The 22,055-nt window shown below is 48.7% G+C and overlaps 1 protein-coding gene across 1 annotated transcript in view; it reads left to right on the top strand.

Moving 5' to 3' along the window:
- Positions 1-22,055, top strand: part of LOC147098461 (tolloid-like protein 2) — a gene marked incomplete at its 5' end in the record, with an annotated part of 305,058 nt that overhangs the window by 248,240 nt on the left and 34,763 nt on the right. The window contains one exon of the mRNA XM_085969981.1: positions 1,239-1,349. Coding sequence (XP_085826107.1) covers positions 1,239-1,349 — 111 coding nt within the window. The remainder of the gene's footprint in view (positions 1-1,238; positions 1,350-22,055) is intronic.

Genomic DNA, 22,055 nt, shown 5'->3' with positions numbered 1-22,055 from the left:
AGCCATTTAAACTCCTGTCTCAGGCTCCCCGTGAAAATGCAGTGGGTGAAAGCACAGCCCAGGGCGATGCTGGGACACACAGCCCAGGCAGTCTGGGTTCCACTCCCGGTCTGCACTGCTAGAGTTGTGACTGGGAGACTCTGCGAGGTCCTGGGTGCTCCTGGGCTTGGGAATGGTAACATAGTCCAGGGCTCCTGCTCCTGGTGGCTGGAATGTGTGCTCGTGTTACTATCGGGGGAGGATGCGATCGAGCTTGGCTGTGATGCTCTTCATGGTGGGATAGCGCGCCAGTTTGCGTGCCGTGAATGGCCACATGAGTAAGGTGCAGGAGGTCTGCCAGTGGCCATGTATCCAAAGAGTCAATGGATTCAGGAGAGGGGGAAAGAAAGTATAAGGGGGTAAAAAGTTCTTGAGGGGGAAGTTGTGCCCCTCCTCCCAGTGACGTACACTAGAGCAGCACTGCCCTTAAAGTGGTGGGGGGTGGGGGGGTGCCTGTATTGTCCGAGTTTGGACAGGTGTGAGATGGTGACCTGAGCTGGGAAAGGCTTTGTCCGGTTCAGCTGTTGGATGTGCAATGCCTATTTTGGGGGGTGGGGGGTATCTATTTCCAAGTGGTTGAGCGTGAGCGAGACTGATTTGAAACTAATGGAGGAGAGGAGTGAGTTCCCACGTGATGACGGTTACCATGAACAAGTGAATCTCTGGGACTCCCCTCCCCCAGGTGCCGGTCTGTATCACCCGGAACTGACGCTGGCCTCTCGGCCTCTTCCTTCAGCAGCTCCCCAATGGCCATTCATTGAGTTTGTTTCTCTGGCTTTCTGTTAGAATATGTGTGTAAATCACAGCAAGTTCGCAGAGACCGAGGGGGTATTTTTAAATTTAGGAAAGGACTTGAATCGTTATAGCGCCTTCCACAATCTCAGGATGTCCCAAAGCGCTTTACAGCCAATGAAGTACTTTTTGAAGTGTAGTCACTGTTGTAATGTGGGAAACGCAGCAGCCAATTTGCGATTACACATCAGGAATGCCCACTTGGTTGAGATACTGGGACTGGGGTCGGTGGAAATTTACCCCAGTACAAGTGAGAGCCTTCAACAAAAGCACCGAGAAAACTGGAACAGAAGAACTGCCGTCCGTATTGGCAAGCCCCGGGCCCTCTCCTGCTTATTTGTATTATAGAGTTTTATGCTCTCGAACCCCCAGATCCACTCATGCTTACTTTTGCTGTATTTTAACAGTGGCTTTCTGGGGAGATATCGCCTTGGATGAAGAGGATCTGAAATATTTTCATACCGATGGAACCACAGATTTAATGAAACAGGAATTTGGAAGAACAGGGCACACGTCTGGTAAGTGTTCCTAAATCATAGGGACTGTGATGAGGGCGAGGAAAGAGAAATGGCCACAAACAAGGAGATTGTTAAGGTGCAGAATAAGAATAGTCCATTAATAAAGAAAACTACTAGTAGTTTGGATAAATAAAGAGGTTCAAACCGGTTAAAATTGAAGAGGGGTTATGAGGACTATAATAATAATGAAAAAGGAGTATGAGGAAATAAACTATCAAAAGTATTTTAACAAATATCAGTAAGAAGAGAATTGTTAAAGGTGAGTTGGAGCCCCTGAGAGGAGAGGAGTGTCAACTTGTAGGTGATGTAAATAAAGAAGGATATCGGAGAGGAGGTGAATCCTGAAGGGGTTGAGAGTGAAATGAACGATTATGATGAATAAAAGAAAGAAGAAAGTCTTGCATTTCTATAGTACCTTTCATGACTACCAGATGTCCCGAAGCGCTTTACAGCCAATGAAGTACTTTTTGAAGTGTAGTCGCTGTTGTAATGTAGGAAACGCGGCAGCCAACTTGCGCACAGCAAGCTCCCACAAACAGCAATGTGAAATAATGCCATGGGATCTTTTACGTCCACCTGAGAGAGCAGACGAGGCCTTGGTTTAAGGTCTCACCTGAACGACAGCACCTCCAACAGTGCTGCACTCCCTCAGCACTGCACTGGAGAGTCAGCCTGGATTATGGGCTCAAGTCTCTGGAGTGGGATTTGAACCCACAACCTTCTGACTCAGGCGAGAGTGCTGCCCACTGAACCATGGCAGACACAGATCAAAAGGAAAGTTTTAGTTAAGCTAAATGAGAATTAAAAGCCAGGGCCAAATGGGATACATCCCAGGATCCTGAGGGAGGAGATTGGCGAGATCGCTGAAATGCTATTCCCGGCTGTACTGAGTGTGGGTGTGAGCCGGGGATTGGAGAGCGGTCAATGTAGGACTCGTTTATAAATAGGGAGACCGAGCCAATCGGGCAATTACAGGCCGGTTAGTTCAACATCTGTGGGAGGGAGAATTAGATCAAGGATGAAAATAGCAGGTATCTAGATAAAGAGAAAATAGTTAGAAGTAGCCACCATGGATTTCTTGACAAACTCAGAATTCTTTGAGGAGGTAACATACATGGTCAATGGGAAATGCAGTGGATGTAGTGTACATGGACTTTAGGAAACTCTTTGACAAGGTACAACATGGGAGATTACTAGAGAAGATTAAGGATATGGAATTAAGGAGAGGACAGCAAACAGGTTTAAAAATTGGTTAGAAGGGAGAAATCTGAGAGTCGGAGCTCAGGGCAGTTTCTCAGAGTGGCTGGAAGTGGGTAGTGGTGTCCCACAGGGTTCTGTTCTGGGACCACTTTTGTTCACCGAGTATATCATTGATTTGGATATAGGGCTAGAGGGAGTGGAGTTGCAATTTGCAGATGATGCCAAAAATAGGAGGAATAGTTCATCCTTTAGCAGATCAAAGGAAACTGAAATGGGATATTAATAAGATGGGGCAGTGGGCTGAAGTGTGGGAGATGGAATTCAATATCAGTAAGCATGAGGTGATGTATTTTGGTCAATAAATAGCAGCAGTGGTTATATTCTGAATGGCAGTAGGCTCGGTGCTGTGGGAAGCAGAGGGGTTTGGGGGATAGGTTCACAGGACATTAAAGGCAGCAGTGATAAGACTGTAATAAAATCTAATGGCATTCTAGATTTTATCACAAGACATATAAAATATAAAAGCCAAGAGCTAATTATCTTCTATAAAGCCTTCAGTTAGAATACTGTGTGCAGTTTTGGGCTCCACACTATAAAGACCTCAGGATGTCCCAAGGCACTTCACAGCCAATTAAGTACTTTTGAAGTGTTATAATGTAGAAAATGAGGCAGCCAATCTGATCAGAGCAAGATCCCACAAACAGCAATGTAATAATCATCATGTTTTAATGATGTTTGAGGGATAAATATTCTCCAGGACACTGGGGAGAACTCCCCTGCTCATCTTCGAATAGTGGAGTGGGATCTTTTACGTCCAGCTGAGAGGACAGACGAGGCCTCGGTTTATCGCTGACACCTACAGGAAGATATTGAGGCCTTAGAGCGGGTACAGAGTAGATTCACTAGGATGAGAAAATAAAAATACGAAAAAAGACTTGGATAAATTAGGGCTTATTTATTCGAACAGTGCAGATTGCAGGGCAATATGACAGAGGTGTCTAACATTATGAAAGAATGGGCACCACTCCCTCAGTACTGCCGCTCCCTCAGTACTACTCTGACAGTGCAGTGCTCCCTCAGTACTGCCCCTCCAACAGCGCGGCACTCCCTCAGTACTGACCCTCCGACAGTGCGGCGCTCCCTCAGTACCGCCCCTCCGACAGTGCAGCGCTCCCTCAGTACCGCCCCTCCGACAGTGCAGCGCTCCCTCAGTACTGACCCTCCGACAGTGCGGCGCTCCCTCAGTACTGACCCTCCGACAGTGCGGCGCTCCCTCAGTACCGCCCCTCCGACAGTGCAGCGCTCCCTCAGTACCGCCCCTCCGACAGTGCAGCGCTCCCTCAGTACTGACCCTCCGACAGTACGGCGCTCCCTCAGTACTGACCCTCCGACAGTGCGGCGCTCCCTCAGTACCGCCCCTCCGACAGTGCGGCGCTCCCTCAGTACTGCCCCTCCGACAGTGCAGCATTCCCTCAGTACTGCCCCTCCGACAGTGCAGCATTCCTTCAGTACTGCCCCTCCGACAGTGCGGCACCCCCTCAGTACTGCCCCTCCGACAGCGCGGCGCTCCCTCAGTACTGACCCTCTGACAGTGCGGCGCTCCCTCAATACTGCCCCTCCAACAGCGCGGCGCTCCCTCAGTACTGACCCTCTAATAGTGCAGCACTCCCTTAGTACTGCCCCTCCGACAGTGCAGTGCTCCCTCAGTACTGCCCCTCCGACAGTGCAGCGCTCCCTCAGTACTGCCCCTCCGACAGTGCGGCACTCCCTCAGTACTGCCCCTCCGACAGTGCAGTACTTCCTCAGTACTGCCCCTCCATCAGTGCAACGCTCTATGCAGTGCAGGGCACAACAGTTATCATGGGTGACTTTAATCTACATATAGATTGGGCCCACCAAATTAGTAACAATACTGTGGAGGAGGAATTCCTGGAGTGTATACGGAATGGTTTCCTGGACCAATATATCGAGGAACCAACTAGAGATCAGGCCATCTTAGACTGGGTATTATGTAATGAGAAAGGATTCATTAGCAATCTTGTGCGAGGCCCCTTGGGGTGGAGCGATCATAATATTATCGAATTCTTCATTAAGATGGAGAGTGAAGTAGTTGACTCAGAGACTAGGGTCCTGAATTTAAATAAAGGAAAGTACAATGGTATGAGGCGCGAGTTGGGTAGGATTGATTGGGGAATGTTACTCAAAGGGTTGACGGTGGATAGGCAATGGCAAACATTCAAAGATCGCATGGATGAACTATAGAATTTGTTCATCCCTGTTTGGTATAAAAATAAAATAAAAAAGGTGACTCAACCGTGACTAACGAGGGAAATTAGGGATAGCATAAGATCCAAGGAGAGGACATATAAATTGGCCAGAAGAAGCAGTAAACCTGAGGATTGGGAGTAGTTTAGGATTCAGCAAAGGAGGACAAAGGGATTAATTAAGAGGGGGAAAATAGAGTATGAGAGTAAGCTTGCAAGGAACATAAAAACTGACTGTAAAAGCTTTTATAGATATGTGAAGAGTAAAAGATTGGTGAAGTCAAGCATAGGTCCCTTACAGTCAGAATCAGGGGAATTTATAATGGGGAACGAAGAAATGGCTGACCAATTAAATACATACTTTGGTTCTGTCTTCACAAAGGAGGACACAAATAACCTCCCAGAGATGTCGGGGAACATAGGGTCTAATGAGAGGGAGGAACTGAATGAAATCAGTATTTGTAGGGAAATGGTGCTAGGGAAATTGACTGGATGGAAGGCCGATAAATCCCCAGGGCCTGATAATCTACATCCTAGTGTACTTCAGGAAGTGGCCCTAGAAATAGTAGATGCATTGCTGGTCATCTTCCAAAATTCTATGGACTCTGGAACAGTTCCCATGGATTGTAGGGTAGCTAATGTTACCCCACTGTTCAAAAAAGGTGGTAGAGAGAAAGCCTGACATCAGTAGTGGGGAAAATGCTGGAGTTCATTATAAAAGATGTAATAGCAGAGCACTTGGAAAACAGTGACAGGATTGTACAAAGTCAACATGGATTTACAAAAGGTAAATCGTGCTTGACTAATCCACTGGAATTTTTTGAGGATGTAACTGGTAAAATAGATAAGGGAGAACCAGTGGATGTGGTGTATTTGGACTTTCAGAAGGCTTTCGATAAGGTCCCGCATAAGAGTTTAGCGTGTAAAGTTAAGGCACATGGGATTGGGGGCAAGGAACTGACTTGGATAGAGAACTGGTTGGCAGACAGAATGCAAAGAGTTGGAATAAACGGGTCTTTTTCCGAGTGGCAGGCAGTGACTAGTGGGGTACCGCAGGGATCAGTCCTAGGACCCCAGCTATTCACAATATATATTCATGATCTAGACGAGGGAACTAGATGTAATATCTCCAAGTTTGCAGACAACACAAAGCTGGGTGGGCGTGTGTGCTGTGAGGAGGATGCCGAGAAACTCCAGTATGATTTGGACAGGTTGGGTGATTGGGCAGATGCATGATAATGTGGATAAATGCGAGGTTATCCACTTTGGTGGCAAAAACAGGAAGGCACATTATTATCTGAATGGCAATAGATTGGGAGAAGGGGAAGTGCAACGAGACCTGGGTGTCCTTGTGCACCAGTCGCTGAAGGTAAGCATGCAGGTGCAGCAGGCGGTTAAGAAGGCAAATGGTATGTTGGCGTTCATAGCAAGAGGATTCGAGTACAGGAGCAAGGATGTCTTGCTGCAATTGTACAGGGCCTTGGTGAGACCACACCTTGAGTATTGTGTGCAGTTTTGATCGCCTTATCTGAGGAAGGATGTTCTTGCCATGGAGGGAGTGCAGCGAAGATTCACCAGACTGATACCTGGGATGGCAGGAATGACGTATGAGGAGAGATTGGGTCAATTGGGCTTATACTCACTGGAGTTTAGAAGAATGAGAGGGGATCTCATTGAAACTTATAAAATTCTAACAAGACTAGACAGACTAGATGCAGGAAGGATGTTCCTGATGGCGGGGGAGTCCAGAACCAGGGGTCACAGTCTAAGGATAAGGGGTAAGCCATTTAGGACAGAGATGAGGAGGAATTTCTTCACCCAGAGAGTGGTGAACCTGTGGAATTCTCTACCACAGAAGGCAGTTGAGGCCAATTCATTAAATATATTCAAGAAGGAGTTAGATATGTTTCTTAAGGCTCAAGGGATATGGGGAGAAGGCAGAGACAGGGTACTGAGTTTGGATGATCAGCCATGATCTCATTAAATGGTGGAGCAGGCTCGAGGGGCCGAATGGCCTACTCCTGCTTCTATCTTTTATGTTTCTATGCTCCCTCTGTACTGCCCCTCCGATAGTGCAGCATTCCCTCAGTACTGCCCCTCCGACAGTGGAGCGCTCCCTCTGTACTGCCCCTCCGACATTGCAGCGCTCCCTCAGTACTGCCCTGGTGTGTCAGCCTAGATCTTGTGCTCAAGTCCCTACAATGGGACTTGCAGTCAAGCAGATGAACAATTTGACTGTCTCAGGGAGAGCTCAGCCCATGTGTGTAGCAGTACACACTTTAACATTGCTGGCTAGGTCACACCTTCTCCCGACATCCAGCAGGTCCTAGGCCAGCCTTGAATATGGCTGTGTAGCAAGATCAGCCATACATGAGGGTTCCAGTGTCGGATTCGCCCAGCTGTGGAAATTCAGTACAACAGTCCTTTAACGTGTTGTCACCTCCCAAATCCGTGTCCATCTTTCCTGGAATGAATTCCATGTTTGAATTCCTCGAATCAGGTTTCCGCCCCTGCCACAGTATTGAAACGGCCCTTATTAAAGTCACAAATGACATCCTATGTGACTGACAGTGGTAAACTATCCCTCCTCGTTCTTCTCGACCTGTCAGCAGCCTTTGAGACAGCTGACCACTCCATCCTCCTCCAACACCTCTCCACCGTCGTCCAGCTGGGTGGGACTGCACTTGCCTGGTTCCATTCTTAGAGAATCACCTGCAGTGGCTTCTCTTCCTGCTCCTGCATCGTTTCCTCTGGAGCCCCCCAAGGATCTATCCTTGGCCCCCTCCTATTTCTCATCTACATGCTGCCAGTGTTCCCTGTAAACTGCCACATGTTTCCACATGTACGCTGACAACACCCAGCTCTACTTCACCACCACCTCTCTCAACCCTCCACTGTCTCTAAATTGTCAGACTGCTTGTCCGACATCCAGCATTGGATGAACATAAATTTCCTCCAGTTAAGTATTGGGAAGACCGAAGCCATTGCCTTCAGTCCCCACCACAAACTCCGTTCCCCAGCCACCGACTTCATCCCTCTCCCTGGCAATTGTCTGAGGCTGAACCAGACCGTTTGCAACTTTGGTGTCGTATTTACCCCCGAGATGAGCTTCTGACCCATCTGTGCCATCACCAAGACCGCCTACTTCAACCTCCATAACATCGCCCGACTCCGCCCCTGCCTCAGCTCATCTGCTGAAACTCTCATCTAAGCCTTTCTAACCTCTCGACTAGTCCAACGCACTCCTGGTCGGCCTCCAATTTTCTACCCTCCATGAGGTCATCCAAAACTCTTTTTCCCGTGTCCTAACTCACACCCAGTCCCGTTCACCCATCACCCCTGTGCTCGCTGACCTATATTGGCTCCCGGTTAAGCAACACCTCGATTTTTAAATTCTCATCCTTGTTTTCAAATCCCTCCATGGCCTCGCCCCCTCCCTATCTCTGTAATCTTCTCCAGCCCCACAGCCCCCTGAGATATCTGCGCTCCTCAAATTCTGCCCTCTTGCACATCCCCGATTTAAATCTCTCAACCATTGCTGGCCGTCCCTTCAGCTGCCAGGGCCCTAAGCTCTGGAATTCTCCCCCTAAACCTCTCCACCTCTCTCTCCACCTTGAAGGCACTCCTTAAAACCTACCTCTTCAACCAATCTTTTGGTCATCTGCCCTGACATCTCTTTATGAGGCTCGGTGTCAAATTTTGTTTGATAATCGCTCCTGCGAAGCGCCCTGGGACGTTTTACTATGTTAAAGGTGCTATATAAATGCAAGCTGTTGTTGCTGCACTGTAGAACTGCTTCTATTATGTGTAACATGAGTGTGATGGGCCGATCTCTGGCCCTATCCTGCCAACAGACTGTTTCTGGGGTGGGGTCCAGATTAACCCTGACTGCCTGACACACCTCCGTTCCCTCTGTTCTGTGACTGATGTCGCCATCGGAGGAAGCAGACTGCGGAGAAAGATTGTGCATTAAACAGCAGTCACACTATATCGGAGTCAGTTCAGGCAGGTGTGCGGCTGTGCACTTTATTCAGCATCAGGTGTAAAATGGGTTAGGGGAGGTGGGCATAAGTAAATTCCCACAGTGCATTCATCCTGGGGTGTAGAGATTCAAGAGTAAAAGTACTGAAAGGATTGCGAGAAGTAATAAAAAGCAAGAACTTCCATTTCTCCAGCGTCTTTCACAACCTCGATGTCCCAAAGCGCTTTACAGCCAATGAATTCCTTTTGAAGTGTAGAATCCTGGAATCCTGGAATCGTACAGCACAGAAGGAGACCATTCGGCCCATCGAGTCTGTGCCGACTCTTTCGAAGAGCCATCCAGTCCCACTTCCCCGCTCTTTCCTCATATCCTGTCAATTTTTTCTCTTTCAAGTATTTATCCAATTCCCTTTTAAAAGCTGCTATTGAATCTGTGTCCACCGCCCTATCATGCAGTGCATTCCAGATCCTAACCACTCATTGCGTAAACATTTTTCTCCTGATGTTGCCTCTGGTTCACTTTGCCAATCACCTTAAATCTGTGCCCTCTGGTTATTGGCAGTCGCTGTTCTTTTGTAAATACACATAGCATGGTCCCACAAACAGCCAGTAAGTGTCCTGTCCCGTCCAGAGGGGCGCCTTGTGATCTTGGGTCAGGAATTGAGTCTTCGACTGTTGGCCTTTGCAGAGAGCTGGCAGTTGCTGACGTACAAGTATGTTTGTTATTTTTTCCTAATGCGTGTTTATAAGGTGAATTGTAAGATTGTGATGATCACCCTCCCTCGAGCAGCCAGTGATTAACTGCCTCACTGCTTATTTGCCTGCAAGTAATCAGCTTTCGGTGTCTCCAGCCTTTCTAATCTTTGGTGTGGGTTAGTTATTAGAACTCGGGGTGCTTTACTCTGTGCAAGTGTGTGGAATGATAATTATCAGTGCAGCAAAGCTCACACAGCAACATTCCAACAACCTCTCGGGAGCATTCCTAAATTAAAGAGCGACAACTTTTTGACAACAATTCCAATTCCGTGTAAGTTGGTTTCAAAATCACCGCACGGTTTCTGCTGAGGACACTTGCCGTTCGGTTCAACATCTCCACACTGGGCGCTCTCTCTCTCGCTCTCTCCCCGCACTGGCCGTGGGTGAGCCCCCGCTCTCTCCGCACTGGCCGTGAGTGAGCCCCCCCCCTATCTCTCTCGCTCTCTCCCCGCACTGGCCGTGAGTGAGCCCCCCCCCTATCTCTCTCGCTCTCTCCCCGCACTGGCCGTGGGTGAGCCCCCGCTCTCTCCGCACTGGCCGTGAGTGAGCCCCCCCCTATCTCTCTCGCTCTCTCCCCGCACTGGCCGTGAGTGAGCCCCCCCCCCCTATCTCTCTCGCTCTCTCCCCGCACTGGCCGTGGGTGAGCCCCCGCTCTCTCCGCACTGGCCGTGAGTGAGCCCCCCCCCCCATCTCTCTCGCTCTCTCCCCGCACTAGCCGTGGGTGAGCCCCCGCTCTCTCCGCACTGGCCGTGTGTGAGCCCCCCCCTATCTCTCTCGCTCTCTCCCCGCACTGGCCGTGGGTGAGCCCCCGCTCTCTCCCCGCACTAGCCGTGGGTGAGCCCCCGCTCTCCCCGCACTAGCCGTGGGTGAGCCCCCGCTCTCTCCGCACTGGCCGTGTGTGAGCCCCCCCCTATCTCTCTCGCTCTCTCCCCGCACTGGCCGTGGGTGAGCCCCCGCTCTCTCCGCACTGGCCGTGGGTGAGCCCCCCTCTCTCTCTCCGCACTGGCCTAAATGGATCTTCCCTTCTGCTCATACTGGAAAAGGTCCCAAATGTGGGGAGACCAGAACTAGGGGCCATCATAAGACAGTCACCAAGAAATCCAATAGGGAATGCAGGAGAAACCTCTTTACCCAGAGGGTGGTGAGAATGTGGAACTCTACCACAGGGAGTGGTTGAGGTGAATAGCACAGTTGCATTTAAGGGGAAGCTGGATAAACACATGAGGGAGAAAGGAATAGAAGGTTATGTTGATGGGGTGAGATGAGGAGGCTCGTGTGGAGCATAAACACCGGCATAGACCTGTGGCCCGAATGGCCTGTTTCTGTGCTGTGGACTCGATGTAATTTGATTTAATGCAATGGCAATGTGAGGAGAGTGACTTTACCTATTCCTGATGGAGTTGGGTTGAACATTCAGTACAGAAGCAGACCATTCAGCCCAGGGTGGCTGTGTCTGTGTGATCGCCCACTCCCTCACCAAAGCTGCCTATTGTAATCCCATTTCCCTGCTGTCCTCCGCACCCGTCAACATTACTGATTTCACTTCACTGTTGTACGTTTTGGGTGATTCAACATGGCTGAGCCTAGACTTGGGGTAATTTAACTGGGGGTATCACAGTTAAATTCGAGTCTGGTGTCTCTGGCTAGCGCTACAAGTCCTGGCTGATTATCCTGCGGCCTAACCTAGGCCAATTGTAACACACCAGCTGCTGCCCTTACTGAGACTGCCCATTACAGTCCCGAGCAAAACTAAGGCCTTTTCCCCCCAGCCCGCTCCATCTCTATTGGCACTTTCACTCCACAGTGCTGCCGACTCCTCACCCACCAGTCTCCTGGTTGAGTCAGTAAGCAAACAAAGACTTGCCAGTCTCCACTTGACCGGCAGATGAGGTCTAGTCAGCAGCCCTGTTCGTTGGCCTTGTAAATGCGCCAAAGCCCAAACCGCCCCATGTCTAAGCAATACACGGGCTCCGGGGCCCGGCAAACACAGGACGGCGACAGAATTGCGTAATGCAAACACGGAACAACTGTGGCACTGGATAGAACACGGGGCGGTATTGGTACAGTCCCCGGCACTTAAACCAGCCAGGTTCAAATTGGACAAAAAGCGCAAACCATTTGCTGTCATCATTATTGTCCAGTCCAAAGTGGCCGCTCAGAGTGTTAACCCCGCCAGGTGTTCAGTGAGCAGATCCCACCTCGTTGAGGTCCAATCACTGATTATACATTATCACCTCGAAGGGAAGCAGTGGCGGCTACACTTTGAGTTCAAATATATCACAGCCGAGCATCAGCATCGCATTTATCTGATTCATGCGTTTAGTTTCAATAAACTGGCCTGAACGTTTCAACACTAACAAAGTTTGCCTCATTGCAATGCTGTCCATTTCTATACATCTTTGATTTAAAAGAAATTTAAATCGTGCCTTTCACAACCCCAGGACGTCCCAAAGTGCTTTACAGCCAATGAAGTACCTTTAGAAATAAAAACAGAAAATGCTGCAAATACGCATCTGTGGAGAGAGAAACCGAGTTAATGTTTCAGGTCGATGACCCTTCGTCAGAACTGGAAAAAGTACCTTTGAAGTGTAGTCACTGTTGTAATGTAGGAAATAGGCGATAAATAATCTGGAATGATTAATCCTCATTGAGGAGAATCGAAGATTGTGAGGCAGACTTCAGCAACTATGCTGTACAGGACACTAAACATGGGACAATACCAGTACAGGACACTAAACATGGGACAATACCAGTACAGGACACTATAAACACGGGACAGTACCAGTACAGGACACTATAAACACGGGACAGTACCAGTACAGGACACTATAAACACGGGACAGTACCAGTACAGGACACTAAACATGGGACAATACCAGTACAGGACACTAAACATGGGACAATACCAGTACAGGACACTATAAACACGGGACAGTACCAGTACAGGACACTATAAACACAGGACAGTACCAGTACAGGACACTAAACATGGGACAGTACCAGTACAGGACACTATAAACACGGGACAGTACCAGTACAGGACACTATAAACATGGGACAGTACCAGTACAGGACACTATAAACACGGGACAGTACCAGTACAGGACACTAAACATGGGACAGTACCAGTACAGGACACTAAACACGGGACAGTACCAGTACAGGACACTATAAACACGGGACAGTACCAGTACAGGACACTAAACACGGGACAGTACCAGTACAGGACACTATAAACACGGGACAGTACCAGTACAGGACACTAAACACGGGACAGTACCAGTACAGGGCACTATAAACACAGGACAGTACCAGTACAGGACACTAAACACGGGACAGTACCAGTACAGGACACTATAAACACGGGACAGTACCAGTACAGGACACTATAAACACGGGACAGTACCAGTACATGACACTATAAACACGGGACAGTACCAGTACAGGACACTATAAACACGGGACAGTACCAGTACAGGACACTAAACATGGGACAGTACCAGTACAGGACACTATAAACACGGGACCGTACCAGTACAGGACACTATAAAAACGGGACAGTACCAGTACATGACACTATAAACACGGGACAGTACCAGTACAGGACACTAAACACGGGACAGTACCAGTACAGGACACTATAAACACGGGACAGTACCAGTACAGGACACTAAACATGGGACAGTACCAGTACAGGACACTAAACACGGGACAGTACAAGTACAGGACACTATAAACACGGGACAGTACCAGTACATGACACTATAAACACAGGACAGTACCAGTACAGGACACTATAAACACGGGACAGTACCAGTACAGGACACTATAAACACGGGACAGTACCAGTACAGGACACTAAACATGGGACAGTACCAGTACAGGACACTATAAACACGGGACAGTACCAGTACAGGACACTATAAACACGGGACAGTATCAGTACATGACACTATAAACACGGGACAGTACCAGTACAGGACACTATAAACACGGGACAGTACCAGTACAGGACACTAAACATGGGACAGTACCAGTACAGGACACTAAACACGGGACAGTACCAGTACAGGGCACTAAACACGGGACAGTACCAGTACAGGACACTATAAACACGGGACAGTAGTTTCCTAGAACAATACATCATGGAACCAACCAGGGAACAGGCTATTTTAGATCTTGTACTGTGTAATGAGACGGGGTTCATTAGCAATCTCATAGTAAAGGATCCTCTGGGGCAGAGTGATCATAATATGATAGAATTTCACATTAAGTTTGAGAGTGACTTGCATAAGTCTGAAACTAGAGTCTTAGGCCTAAAAATTTGGTTGCTTTGCGCCTCCCATTAGTGCCCTCGGGCGCAAAGCAACTAGCGCCCGGGCATGGCGCTGCCATTGCCTCCTGTGAAATTCAGCGGGAGGTTAGTGGCGGCAGTAACTGTTAGCGCTCCATGGCGCTGCGCTGCCGGCGATGACGTCATTGCCGTGCGCAGCACCCCGCTCGCAATCTTCGGTAGCGCCCCCGACTTACCGCCGGACGCTATGTCCGACAGGGTCGGGATGCCTACCTGTGGCCTGGGCAGGGCAAATTAAAGGGGAGGTGCCGGGCGGCCATTTTTGTTGCTGGCCGCCTGCCAGCACCTTCCCCCTCTGCCGTCCCCGGCCTCCTCTGAAGCCCCCCCGCAGAGTGCCGGCTGCGCTCCGTGAGCCTGGCACTTCTCTTGAGTGCCGGGCTCTTTTGCCAGCACTCTGATCCCTGGTGGCCCAGCTGGGCTCCGGGTCGCGCTGTGCAAGGCCCCTCCCCTTTAATAAGGGGAGGGGCCTTGCACAGCGCGATAAGGCCTTCCGTACCACAGCACGTAGCATCATGATATTCCCTTGCAGCACCCCAAGAGGGAGGCGGGGCACTTCCAGTAGCATCCCGCTTCCCTGTTGGGGCGCTACCGATGAATTTTGGCCGCGGCGCCCCGGCGAAGTTAGCACCCCAAGGGGAGCGCGACTCAATTTTTCCCCCTTAAACTTAAATAAAGCCAATTACATAGGTGTGAGGGGCGAGTTGGCTATGGTAGACTGGAAAAATAGATTAAAATGTATGACAGTAGATAGGCAGTGGCTAGTATTTAAAGAAATATTTCATAATTCTCAACAAAAATACATTCCATTGAAAAACAAAAACTCCACGGGAAAAGTGATCCATCTGTGGCTAACTAAAGAAGTTAAGGATAGCATCAGATTGAAAGAAGAAGCTTATAATGTTGCGAAGAATAGTAGTAAGCCTGAGGATTGGGAGAGTTTCAGAAACCAGCAAAGGTTGACCAAACAATTGATAAAAAGGGAAAAAATAGAATGAGAGAAAATTAGTAAGAAATATAAAAAGAGCTTCTACAAGTATGTAAAATGAAGAGAGTAGCAAAAGTAAGCATTGGTCCCTTAGAGGCTGAGACAGGAGAAATTATTATGGGGGATAAGGAAATGGCAGATACGTTAAACAAATATTTTGTATCTGTCTTCACAGTAGAAGACACAAAAAGCATACCAAAAATGGTGAGGAACCAAGGGTCTAATGAGGGTGAGGAACTTAATGTAATTAATATAAGTAGAGAAAAAGTACTAGAGAAACTAGGGACTAAAAGCCGACAAATCCCCTGGACCTGACGGCCTACATCCTAGAGTGCTAAAAGAGGTGGCTGAAGAGGTAGTGGATGCATTGGTTATGATCTTCCAAAATTCCCTAGATTCTAGAACAGTCCCAGTAGATTGGAAGGTCACAAATGTAACACCGCTATTCCAAGAAAGGAGGGAGAGAGAAAACAGGGAACTACAGGCCAGTTAGCCTAACATCAGTCATCAGGAAAATGCTGGAATCCATTGTTAAGGAAGTGATAACAGAGCACTTAGAAAATCATAACATGATTAGACAGAGTCAACATGGTTTTATGAAAGGGAAATCGTGTTTAACAAATTTATTAGAGTTTTTTGAGGATGTAACTAGCAGGGTAGATAAGGGGGAACCAGTGGATGTAGTATATTTGGATTTCCAAAAGGCATTCGATAAGGTGCCACATAAAAGGTTATTACACAAGATTAGGGCTCATGGGGTTGGAGGTAATATAGTAGCATGGATAGAGGATTGGTTAACGAACAGAAAACAGAGAGTAGGGATAAACGGATCTTTTTCAGGTTGGCAGGCTGTAACAAGTGGGGTGCCGCAAGGATTAGTGTTGGGGTCTCATCTATTTACAATCTATATTAATGACCTAGATGAAGGGACCGAGTGCAATGTATCCAAGTTTGCTGATGATACAAAGCTAGGTGGGACAGTAAGCTGTGAGGAGAACACAGAGAGTCTGCAAAGGGATATAGATAGACTGAGTGAGTGGGCAGTAAGGTGGCAGATGGAGTATAATGTAGGGAAATGTGAGGTTATTCACTTTGGTAGGAAGAATAGAAAAACAGAATATTTTTTAAATGGTGAGAAACTTTCAAATGTTGGTGTTCAGAGAGATTTGGGGGTCCTCGTGCAAGAAACACAGAAAGCTAACATGCAGGTACAACAAGCAATAAGGAAGGCAAATAGCATGTTGGCATTTATTGCAAGGGGGTTGGAGTATAAGTGTAAGGAAGTCTTGCTAGAATTATACAGAGCCTTGGTGAGACCACACCGGGAGTACTGTGCACAGTTTTGTATCCATGCCTAAGGAAAGATATACTTGCCTTGGAGGCGGTGCAACGAAGGTTCACTAGATTGATTCCTGGGATGAGGGGGCTGTCCTATGAGGAGAGATTGTGTAGAATGGGTCTATACTCGCTGGAGTTTAGAAGAATGAGAGGTGATCTCATTGAAACTTACAAGATTCTGAGGGGGATTGACAGGGCAAATGCTGAGAGGTTGTTTCCCCCTGGCTGGAGAGTCTAGAACTAGGGGGCATAGTCTCAGGATAAGGGGTCGGCCATTTAAGACTGAGATGAGGAGGAATTTCTTCACTCAGAGGGTTGTGAATCTTTGGAATTCTCTGCCCCAGAGGGCTGTGAATGCTGAGTCTTTAAGTATATTCAAAACTGAGATCGATAGATTTTTGGACTCTAGGGGAATCAAGGAATATGGAGATTGGGTAGAAAAGTGGAGTTGAGGTCGATGATCAGCCGTGATCTTATTGAATGGCAGAGCAGGCTCGAGTGGTCGTATGGCCTACTCCTGCTCCTATTTCTTATATTCTTATGTACCAGGACAGTATAAACACAGGCCAGTACCAGTACAGGACACTATAAACACAGGACAGGTGTGCACAGTTTAGTTTAATGCTGCTCTGCCCAAACCCAGGATTTAGTGTCCAGTGAGCGTGAGTGCCCTGCAATTACTCTCTGAGCCAGTGGGGAATGGGGGCAGCTCACAACTGTATGAACAGATCTTGTACAGACCCTTCTACCTTCGTCATTGTACCCAGTCCAGTCTCGCGGCTGCCACATCTGTGCTCCGCTCTTTCTCTCTTAGTCTCTTAGGCAGTCCCTCGGAACCGAGGATGACTTGCTTCCACATTAAAAATGAGTTCTCAGGTGACTGATGAGCCCAATGCGGGACCGACAGTCTCTGTCACAGGTGCGACAGACAGTGGTCGAATGGGCGGGTGGGTGGGGTGCTTGGGTTGATGTGCGCTCCTTCCGCTGCTTGTGCTTGGCTTCCGCTTGCTCCCGGCAAAGAGACTCAAGGTGTTCGGCACCTTCTCGGATGCTTCTCCTCCACTTTGTGCGGTATTGGGCCAGGGATTCCTAGGTGTCACTGGGAATGTTGCACTTTTTCAAGGAGGCTTTGAGGGTGTCCTTGAAGCGTTTCCTCTGCCCACCTGGGGCTCTCTTGCCGTGTCGGGAGCTCCGAGTAGAGCGCTTGTTTTGGGAGTCTTGTATCGGGCATGTGGACGATGTGACACGTCCATCGGAGCTGATCGAGCATGGTCAAAGCTTCGATGCTGGGGATGTTGGCCTGAGCAAGAACACTGACGTTGGTGCGCCTATCCTGCCAATGGATTTGCAGGATCGTGTGGATACAGTGTTGGTGGTACCTCTCCAGTGCTTTGAGGTGCCTGCTGTACATGGTCTATATCTCTGAGGCATACAGCAGGGCAGGTATCACTGCTGCTCTGTAGACCATGAGCTTAGTGCTGGGTTTGAGGTCCTGGTCTTCAAACACTCTCTTCCTCAGGCGACCGAAGGCTGCACTGGCACACTGAAGGCCGTGTTGGACTTCGTCGTCGACGTCTGCCCTTGTTGACAGTAGGCTCCTGAGGTATGGAAAGTGGTCCACGTTGTCCAAGGCCTTGTCGCGGACTTTGATAATCGGGGGGCAGTACTGTGTGGTGGGGGCAGGTTGGTAGAGGACCTTTGTCTTACGGATGTTTAGTGTAAGGCCCATGCTCTTGTACGCTTCAGTGAAGGTGTTGACAATGGTGTGGTAAGTTGCGGTAATTACAGAGGAGTTTCCCTGCTGTCTGCCACAAGGAAAGTCATCTCAAGAATCCTCCTCAATCGCCTTCTCCCAGTGGCCGAAGAGCTCCTCCCAGAGTCGCAATGTGGATTCCGCTCACTAAGGGGCACAATGGACATGATTTTCACCGCGCTTCAATTACAAGAGAAATGCAGGGAACAGCACCAACCGCTGTACATGGCCGCCTTTGATCTCAGAAAGGCCTTCGACACTGTCAGCCGAGAGGGATTATGGAGTGTCCTCCTCAAATTTGGCTGCCCTCAAAAGTTTGTCACCATCCTCGACGACCCGTGATCCTGACCAACAGTTCCACCACAGACCCAATTCACGTATGGACTGGGGTCAAGCAAGGCTGTTTCATTGCACCAACGCTCTTCTCAATCTTCCTTGCTGCAATGCTCCATCTCACCCTCAGTAAGCTCCCCACTGGAGTGGAGCTAATTTACAGGACAAACAGGAAACTGTTCAACCTCCGTCGCCTCCAGTCCAAATCCAAAATCGTCCCATCCTCTGTCATCGAATTACAGTATGCAGACGATGCTTGCCTCTGCGCTCACTCGGAGGTCGAACTCCAAACCATTGTCAACACCTTCACCGAAGCGTACGAGAGCGCTCCTCTCTTTACACTGGGAGTGGGGAGCCAGTGTCCATGGGGGGGATAGAGCCCTATTGACAGCAAACTGTGGCTAAAAAAGTGTCCGCCTGGCTCTGTTGGTAGCACTCTCACCTCGGAGTCAGAAGCCTGTGTGTTCAAGATCCACTATGGATGTGGGCTGAGAATCTAGGCTGACCTTTTGGTGCAGCACTGAGGGAATGCAGCATTAACAGAGGTGCCGCTTTTCAGATGAGGTGTTAAACTAAGTCCCTGTCTGCCTGTTCAGGTGGATGCAAAAGGTCCTGTGGAACTATTTGAAGAGATGGGGAATTCTCCTGGGTCCTGGTTAAATGTTCTTTCCTCAACCACCGACACCAAAAGCTGATGAACTGGTTAATCATTCACTGCTGTTTCTGGGATCTAGTCAGTTAATTGGCTGCCATTTGATGTTAAAACAACGGTGATTCCACTTCATAAATCAGTTTGGTCACCCCTTCTTTGACTCCGAGTTCATTATTTTCTGATTCCGTCGCTGTGGGGAGCCTTGGTGTGGTTTTCTGCATTGAAGGTGCCAGTGCTGCTTGTTGTTCGCTGGCTGTGATACACAAATGTCTCAAAGATGTGAAAAGCACCATATAAATGGCTCTCCCTCCCAGTGACCGACATACAGTTGGAGCCAAGCTCGTTTACATTAATGGAGGGCATCAGCAGCACTCAGTGTAAAGGTCCTTTAATTCAGCAGACAATCCTTGTGTTAGAAGCTTTTTCAATTCACTCTGCTGGAACCATTAAAACCTAATGACATAAACAAACAACAGACAAAGGCTGTGGAAAGGCAGCTATTGTTGCAGCCACTGAAAGGGCGGGGGCTGGTTAGCTGCTCTCTCTGTGCACTTCTCTGATACTCGCTGCTGCCTCAGTGTTTGGGCCGTGTCCTCACAGTGCAACCATTGACCATCAGGCTTATTGCACGTCTCTCAACTTCATCGTTCAGCTATTAGAGCTGCTGTTACTGGGCTGCCTGGTCTGGCATTGACCAAGGGCCCTTCACCTTTAATGCTGGTATATTGCTGCACGTCTACATGCTGCCCCTCGGCGACACCATCCAAAAACACCGCGTCAGTTTCCACATGAACGCTGACGACACCCAGCTCTACCTCACTGCCTCTTCTCGCGACCCCGCCATGGTCTCTCAGTTGTCAGACTGCTTGTCCGACATCCAGTTCTGATTGAGCAGAAATTTTCTCCAATTAAATATTGGGAAGACTGAAGCCATTGATTTCGGTCCCTGCCACAAACTCCGTTCCCTAGCCACTGACTCCATCCCTCTCCCGAACACCTGTCTGAGTCTGAACCACACTGTTCGCAACCTTGGTGTCATATTAGTCCCTGAAATGAGCTTCCGACCACATATCCACGACAAAACAAAGATCGCCTATTTCCACCTCTGTAACATCGCCCGTCTCCGCCCTTGCCTCAGCTCATCCGCTGCTGAAACCCTCATCCATGCTTTTGTTACCTCTAGACTTGACTATTCCAACACACTCCTGGCTGGCCTCCCACATTCTACCCTATGTAAACTCGAGGTCATCCAAAGATCGGCTGCCCGTGTTCTAACTCACACCAAGTCACGTTCACCCATCATCCCTGTGCTCGCTGACCTACATTGGCTCCCGGTTAAGCAACACCTCGATTTCAAAATTCACATCCTTGTTTTCAAATCCCTCTATGGCCTCGCCCCTCCCTATCTCTGTAATCTCCTCCAGCCCCACAACCCCCCGAGATATCTGCGCTCCTCTAATTCTGCCCTCTTGAGCATCCCTGATTGCCTAGGCCCTAAGCTCTGGAATTTCCTCCCTAAATCTCTCTGCCTCTCTACCTCTCTTTCCTCCTTTAAGATGCTCCTTAAAACCTACTTCTTTGACCAAGCTTTTGGTCACCTGCCCTAATTTCTCACTATGTGGCTCGGTGTCAAATTTTTTGTCTTATAATAGTCCTGTGAAGCGCCTTGGGATGTTTTACTACATTAAAGGTGCTATATAAATACAAGTTGTTGTTGTTATTGGCACTGTCACATTATACATGCGATCCTTTATCACAAGGGAATGGCTTTCGAAGGGTGACATCTCGCTGCACTGATCTCCCCTATTCCCTTCACCAAATGGAGCGTAGAGACTTATGAATAGCCTGCAAAGCATCTGGGCAATCTCATGGTCGAACAGCTTGGTCAAATAGCCTGACTGTCGGGGGCTCTCTCATGGTTGAATATCCCAATGACTGCCCAGGCTGTCTCTGGTGAGAGGACACCAGGTCCCAGCGGGAGTCAGAGGAGGAGGCGGACAGAGAGCCTGGAGTTGACCGTTTGTATAACCCCTGCTTGCCTCCATACATGTGACATGGATGGGATGTCTCACTACTCCCTGATGTCACTGGACTGCGTAGCCAGGATGTCACACCGGCCCTGGATGTCACACACCGGCCCTGTACAAAATGGCTGCCCTCGGGCTGGCTCTAACCAGCAGTCCCCAAATTCTAAAACACTAACGCGAGAAATATCTCCTTCACCTCCATTTCCTCCCCTTTTCCCAGCTCCTAACCCCAGAGGCACTGGGCCGTGAGCATTCCTGGGCCGAGAGTGGAGTGCTGCCTTTCCCGAGTCTGGCCCAAGCAGTGTGATTTCCCCACAGCGCCACACTGCGGAATTTCCTCATCTCTGACCATTCTCTCTCCCTGCTCTTCATTTTTCAGGTGGGACGAGGGAGTTGCTGCGAAGTCCACGTCGCAACACAACAACGGCAAACCGAGGGCAGAAGGAAAGTTAGAAAGGGTAATGTGTTACCCCAGCCACAGCTTTGGGTATTCTTTTGTTTCCATTTTTATTGCTAGCTACAATACGACCATCAGTGTCGCACTGAATTTACAAAGCACCTGATTAATCTCTTCATCCCGATCCCTCAGTAATCCTCTTCCTGACAATAAGATATCCGATACTCCCAACTCAAAAAAAGCCACTTCAAAACAATGCAGCTGGTTTTCAAGTAAAACAAGTGGTTTAGGCAATGTTTGGTATCACTTATTTGTGTTCTCTCTCTCTCTTTTCTCTCTTTCCTCTTCTCTATCTCCCAGTTTCTCTCTCACGTTCTCTCTCTCTGTCTATCTCCCTCACTTTTTTTTTGTCTCTCTCATACATGTAGTATCTATCTACATCCATCAGTGGATCTCCATTGCATGGCTCACATGACGTTGAAGGGTTAGCAAGTGAAGAAGTGCAGGTGGGTGGGTTGGTAAGGAAAACATTTGAGGTGTGGGTGGGACTGTTAAGAATATTAATTTGAGCTATTGTAGATCAAGTGTATTTTAAATCGACATTGTTCACAATGAGTCCTCAGTCTCTCTCTCTCCCCCTCTCTTTCCTACATTACAACAGTGACC

This window comes from Somniosus microcephalus, chromosome 29 (genome assembly GCF_052327205.1).
Source record: "Somniosus microcephalus isolate GS21.2 chromosome 29, FLI_Smic_1.0, whole genome shotgun sequence".
Classification (NCBI taxonomy): Eukaryota; Metazoa; Chordata; class Chondrichthyes; order Squaliformes; family Somniosidae; genus Somniosus; species Somniosus microcephalus.
Note: the sequence above shows the minus strand (reverse complement) of the source record. Positions and strands in the feature narration are given on the sequence as shown.